This window comes from Sinocyclocheilus rhinocerous, unplaced genomic scaffold, assembly GCF_001515625.1.
Source record: "Sinocyclocheilus rhinocerous isolate Xijiao unplaced genomic scaffold, SAMN03320098_v1.1 scaffold1879, whole genome shotgun sequence".
In the NCBI taxonomy this organism is placed as follows: domain Eukaryota; kingdom Metazoa; phylum Chordata; class Actinopteri; order Cypriniformes; family Cyprinidae; genus Sinocyclocheilus; species Sinocyclocheilus rhinocerous.
The window spans coordinates 6063-12278 of record NW_015632718.1 but is presented as its reverse complement, the minus strand read 5'-3'; the positions used below and the strand labels follow the sequence as shown (position 1 = coordinate 12278).

Sequence of the window (6216 nt, the reverse complement as noted above, 5' to 3'; positions counted from 1 at the left end):
AAAAAAAAAAAAAAAAAAAAAAAAAGCCATTTTAATTTTCAGTGTTTGGTCCCAAAAATGAATACAATTTACAGGTAGAAAAATTCATGGTTTTAACTTACTTTTAATAATTCTGATCTCATCCTCAGTCAGAATCTTCTGGATTGTCTCTGTAAAACTCTTGTGCTCCACCACACAAGCATACTGATCCATCCTCCATTCATCTGGAAGGACATAGAGGGTAACATTCTTCTGGAAGGTCCCGTCTCCATTTGGTAGTATCTTTCCTGGCTTCACCAATTTTCTAGAATCATTTATAGCTTGTCCATTCTCCCTCCACGTAATGGTTGTGTTTCTGGAGTGAAACCCTGTGACGTGACACTCCACATAATAGTCTGGGTTCCTCTGCAACAGAGACACCTCAGGAGGCTCTAAAATAAATACAGAACAGGGAACAAACACATGCACAGTTTAACCTCTCTAATGTCGGCATGCATAGATTTATCAAACTGTCTGATAAAACATGATTTATCAAAGACCTGCATATGCAAGATTTAATAATAACTTTAACTTTTTAACTTTTAATATAACTTTTTGTCCCATTAACTTTACTATATACCTGTTTTCTCAAAAGCAGCTTTAGACAAGTTTAAAAACTCCTTCATCCAGTAAATGCACTCATGTTTGAAGTACAGTAGTAATAATGCAAGTTGTTCTCTGTTATTCCATTTTTGCACTGTGGTTTGTGCCTGCGGTACAGATGCAGTGTAGCTGCTGTTCTTCATGTCTAGTGTGAGAAAATCCTCTCCATCATAACCATACTGATCAAACCCATATTTGATGTCCGTCTCATCATCCCAACCACATCCATACATCCTCTGATACGTATGAACACCTGAATGAGAGAGGAGAGCAAAGGATGCTCTACTGTACTTACTGTACTTTGGAATGTAATATTTTAAGTATTTATGTAAAAAAAATTTACTCACCACGTGTCTGATTGAATCGCTGCATTAGAACAGCAATATTGGTCTTGTAGATCTGCGCCACATGTTCTCTGATCGCAGAGTCTTTTTTCCACATTCCATCAGATGCAAACTCCTTCATCCAGACCTGTTTGGGAATCAGCTTCTTTATCTCACTGTCATAATAATCCATCTGCTGTCCATCCAGTGTAGTTACAGCAGAAAACTCTGGAGTTCCTGCAATCGCCTTTCCACTGATTCCAGTGTAAGTAGTGATGAATGTGTGCAACTCTGAAAAACATGAAACAATTTGACATCAACTAAAACAAATTATTCTTGCTTTCTTTTTTTATCAATACTTTTGAGTGAGTGAGTGACGTGACATGTGGCCAAGTATGGTGACCCATTCTAGGAATTAGTGCTCTGCGTTTAACCCATCCTTAGTGCACACACACAGCAGTGAACACACACACACAGTGAACACACACCTGGAGCAGTGGGCAGCCATTTTTTGCTGCGGCGCCCGGGGAGCAGTTGGGGGTTTGGTGCCTTGCTCAAGGGCACCTCAGTCGTGGTATTGAAGGTGGGAGAGAGCGCTGTACATTCACTCCCCCCACCTACAATCCCTGCCGGTACGAGACTCAAACCCGCAACCTTTGGGTTACGAGTCCGACTCTCTAACCATTAGGCACGACTTTTGCGCAGATAACCATTGTTCACAGAAGCATAGTATTTGTTTATGTGGAACTATACTTCGAAAATACTGAAAGTATTTAATTGTTGCACATTTCGTTAGAACTTTTCATCCTACAATGGAAAAAGCACGCACTAAATCTGTTAAATACTTCTATTAGCCTGGAGATTATAAAAGATGTTTGAGAAAATATTACATACAGTATCAGATTTGAAGCGTGGTGTGATTTTCTGTCAGCTCTACACACGGAAGTATCTGAAGGCCTTGATTGACAGAATTCAACATTCAACTGATGTTACAAAATTAATCTTACCCGAGTAAACTAAATGAGGAAAAGGCATGTAGATGAAGAAAATGATTAAGTTCATTACGGACGAAAATCCATGAATTTGATCCACAAGTCTTTAAGTGTAGTTGCCGTACTGTAAAAACTCCTTAGTCTTCGCCACACCCGAATCGACAGGAAAAAACAGGTTACTGAGCGCAGCCGCAGGACGTGTCTTTGCAGCTCTGGATAAGCAGTCTCAGTACGGAAGTTTAGGGCGGAAGCTTTTACTCCCGTGCTGATGTAACTTGCTTGGTAACCTATTTTTCCTTTAGATTCGGGTGTGGCGAAGACCAAGCAGTTTTTACAGTTTTCTACAGCAATTACACTTACAGAAATTGTGGATCAAATTCATGGGTTTTCGTCCGTAATGAACTTCATCATTTTCTTCATCTACATGCCTTTTGTTTGCTCAGGTGAGATATGTTTTTTAACGTTGTTTGAACGATGAATTCTTTGTCAAGGCCTTCAGATACTTCCGTATGTTGAACTGTCAGAAAAATCAATCTGGCTAACGTAATAGATTTAATATAGTTGCTAGGGTAAAGATCAGAACTGGGTTCACAGTTGGAAGAATATGTTTGAATGAGTGGAAAAAGTAGAAGTTGTAGAACTCTGGAAACTATAGTGGAAGAAAAACGGGCTTTTCCAAAAGGAAAAAAAAAAATCTGCAGTACAAATCATATCTCAGATTCAAGCAATATTCATTTGGCTAGTGGTATTTTATAGTAATTTGATTTATGATACTGTATGTGGTGTGGATTGTTTGTTTCATATTTTTCCAGCGTTGCACACATTCATCACTACTTACACTGGAATCAGTGGAAAGACGATTGCAGGGATCCCAGAGTTTTTTGCTGTAACTACACTGGATGGACAACAGATTGATTATTATGACAGTGAAACAGAGTCACTGGTTCCCAGACAGGAATGGATGAAGGAATATGCATCTAAAGAGCTGTGGAAAGAAGACACTGAGATCAGAGAACAAGTACAGCAGACCTACAAGAACAACATTGCTGTTCTAATGCAGCGATTCAATCAGACAGGTGGTGAGTTAAAATACTTTATACTACAGTTTTAAACATTTAAGGAATACATCAAAAGAGCCCCCCCCCCCATTCTTTCATTCAGGTGTTCATGTGTATCAGAGGATGTATGGATGTTGGTGGGATGATGAGACTGGAGAATCACATGGGTTTGATCAGTATGGATATGATGGAGAAGACTATGTCACATTAGACGTGAAGGAGGGCAGATACACTGCAGCTACACCACAGGCAATGGAATCAACAGCCAAGTGGAACAATGACAGCTCACAGCTTGAATTTCTACAACAGCACTATGAATATGAGTGTGTTTACTGGCTGAGATTTTTCATAAATTCAAGGAAAGCTCATTTAGAGAGCAAAGGTAGCTTGTCTTTGAGAATTTCCCTTTGTTCATCTATAGGTCATTGGTGTTTCTTTTTATTTTAATGTGGATTGCTTCATTAAAACAACAAATGTAGCTTAATATTGTGGATATATATAACTGTTTAGAAAATATTAAACCTTTTTCTCACATTTATCTTTTTTTTAGCTCCTGAAGTGTCTCTGTTACAGAGTTCCTCCTCTCCAGTGGTTCAGTGTCATGCCACAGGTTTCTACCCATCAGCAGTGACTATCACCTGGTTAAGAAATGGACAGCAGCATGATGAGGATGTGGAGCTTGGAGAGACACTAATAAATGAGGATGGGACCTTCCAGAGGACATCTACCCTCAATATTCATCCAGACGACTGGAAGAAGCACCAGTATGTTTGTGTGGTGGAGCACGAGGGAAAGACCATCCAGAATGTTCTGACTGAGGACGAGATAAAAAATAACAAAAGTAAGTTGATAATAGTGTGGTATAGTGTTTTATGCTTATGTTTTTATACTTACTACGAAGTATATCCTATCCTTAACATGTTTGGCTAATAGGATCTTAACGCCACAAATGAAGATTTAAATTTTTTTAATCAAAATCACACATCAGCCAAAAATGATCATTCTTTTACTATTTACTTACCTTCATTGAACGTCGTTCCAAACCCGTATAAGTTTCAGAAGATTTTTGGAGTCAGTCTGAGATCAAACTATTACAATGGTTAATTAGGACAAGTTTTTGTTGTTTTTAAATATTCTGTTTAGGTTTAATGTCTTTGTAGTTTTAGTTTTTATTTCAAGTTAGTAATTTTAATACTTATTTCAGTTAGAGGCCAAAAAAAAAACAACAACAATATTTTATTTTAGCTTTATTGCAATTTCAATTTTATGAAGTTTTAGTTAATGATGATAACTAATAACTTGTTTTTTTAAAATACTGATTATTATTTATTTCATAAGTTATTTGTTTTAGCCCTATCTTGCTGTTTCTGTATTATTGTGTCTTTTTTATAGTATAATTTTTTATACCTTTTTTAAGGACCTACAGTAGAATTCTTCACAACATTTGTGTGTGTGATGGGAGTTACCATAGTCCTGGTTATTTGTACTTTATTTGTACAAAGCCGAATGAAGCGAGTAAGTATGTTTACCTGTATTTTTGTCTGAATGTTCTTATTTCTCATCATGTGTTCATCAGCTGTAGGATGATGGGAATGTCCTTCATCAATGACACAAGCATTCAAAAGTTTGGATTTAAACACATTTTAATGTATTTGATAGAAATACCAGTAGGGTGGAATTAAATAGAGCCAATGCTTCACTAATTTTGAAAATCACTATTACGGCTGGAAATACTGCTGTGTGTGTGCGCTTGGATGGGTGAAATGCAGAGCACAAATTCTGAGTATGGGACACCACACCTGGCCACACGTCACATAACTTTCACTTTAAAATGACTTTTGAATGCTAGTGTGAACTTACTCCAATTCCAATGTCAAATTTCAAAAATTTGGGATTTGGATTAGTCACATGCTGCTTAAGTGGTCATAAAATAGTGTTTGAAAAAATTGAAAATTGAAAAAAAATATGCTAATTTAATCTTTATGACATTACTTTTCAGAAACTGTGTGAGCAGGCAGTCTGTCAAAATGAAAAGCTGACCTATAGTGACAAACGTCTCTGAAGAGTTTCCTCCAATTGTCTGCACTTTTCCCAGATTTCAGTATAACTGGGTATCTTCAGAATGTGGGAGAACAGAACATTTTTAGCATGCACCTTTGACAAAAACATGTCATGGACCTGTTTTTTTATGAAGGGACATCAGTGGCAGTTTTAGTTAACTTGGTGCCCTAGACAAAATACATAACCAAAAGAAGAAAGGAAGAAGAAAACACTTTCTTACATTGTGTGATGTCTATCCAAATACGCTGGAGACACATCGATGTGAAGGTGCAAATGCAAACCAACTGAAGAATATCCAGATACTGTCTCTATGTGAAAAGTATGTTAATAGAGACTTTAATGGGCATCTTAAATTTTTAATGTGTGCCGACATCTTTCACCACCTACATTTGTAAATATTTTACGCATTTAATATGTAAATATTAGTGCTGTCAGTTGATTTAAAAATTTGAACTAATTAATTGCACATTTTTCTGAAATTAATCACGATTAATCATGATTTATCGCACCTAACATTAAAGTTTTTAAATATACATTTATATTGCAATAATTTCACATTCAGTCTTCAAATTAATGTATAAACAACATAAAGACAGTATATTTTTACTATTTGTTTAATGGCATCTTTTGTAATAAAAGCGAGTATCACTAATACTACTGATGTCTCTATGAAATAGTTTTTTCCCCCTAATATTGAATCATTCAACATTACAGTATAATTGAGAGCTATCAATTTGAACATTTATTAGACAAAAAAAACCCTTCTAATTTAAGTGAACTTAAAACAATCTTCACATAAACCCATTATAATAAATGTCATATTTAGCTACATGTGCCCTTCAGCAAGTAGGAAATATACAGCAATTGAATAAAGATATCAAACACTAAATATATAGATGAATATTGATGAATCCTTAAAGCTAAAAAAGTTATTGATTTCCTCTTTTTTTCTTTTGTTCTTTGATGAGCAGACATCACAGCAGCTGGTTATGAGGTTGTTTTGGCTGCTTTAAGAGCTGCTGCTGCTGAACATGATACGGATCTGACACACATCATAGTTTCTCATCTTTATCTTTCTTTTCTGAGCCACTTCAGCTCTTAAAGTCTCTATAACGAGCTGAGGAGTTGAATCGGGTGTGTTAGATGAGGGAGACAGTGCTG

At 36.3% G+C, this 6216-nt stretch overlaps 2 protein-coding genes across 2 annotated transcripts in view; one reads left to right on the top strand and one right to left on the bottom strand.

Annotated features, from left to right (window-relative positions):
- LOC107742783 (class I histocompatibility antigen, F10 alpha chain-like) overlaps positions 1-2022 on the bottom strand; it is a 3028-nt gene extending 1006 nt beyond the window's left edge. Inside the window, exons 1-4 of the mRNA XM_016555821.1 lie at positions 1952-2022; positions 969-1235; positions 599-874; positions 102-410 (exon numbers count right to left, since the gene is read on the bottom strand). Coding sequence (XP_016411307.1) covers positions 102-410; positions 599-874; positions 969-1235; positions 1952-2006 — 907 coding nt within the window. The 5' untranslated portion in view covers positions 2007-2022. The remainder of the gene's footprint in view (positions 1-101; positions 411-598; positions 875-968; positions 1236-1951) is intronic.
- A 209-nt stretch (positions 2023-2231) lies between these two features.
- On the top strand, positions 2232-5455 carry LOC107742782 (class I histocompatibility antigen, F10 alpha chain-like). The gene is made up of 6 exons (XM_016555820.1): positions 2232-2379; positions 2749-3015; positions 3098-3376; positions 3545-3835; positions 4412-4509; positions 4994-5455. The coding sequence occupies exons 1-6, from the start codon at positions 2334-2336 to the stop codon at positions 5054-5056; spliced, it is 1044 nt and encodes a 347-aa protein (XP_016411306.1). The 5' UTR covers positions 2232-2333; the 3' UTR covers positions 5057-5455.
- Positions 5456-6216: the final 761 nt, after the last annotated feature.

Coding starts and splice junctions, on each gene's coding strand:
- LOC107742782 (XM_016555820.1), top strand. CDS start 2,334: ATGAACTTCATCATTTTCTTCATCTACATGCCTTTTGTTTGCTCAG. Junction 3,016..3,097: donor GCGATTCAATCAGACAGGTG/GTGAGTTAAAAT, acceptor TCTTTCATTCAG/GTGTTCATGTGTATCAGAGG. Junction 4,510..4,993: donor TACAAAGCCGAATGAAGCGA/GTAAGTATGTTT, acceptor ATTACTTTTCAG/AAACTGTGTGAGCAGGCAGT.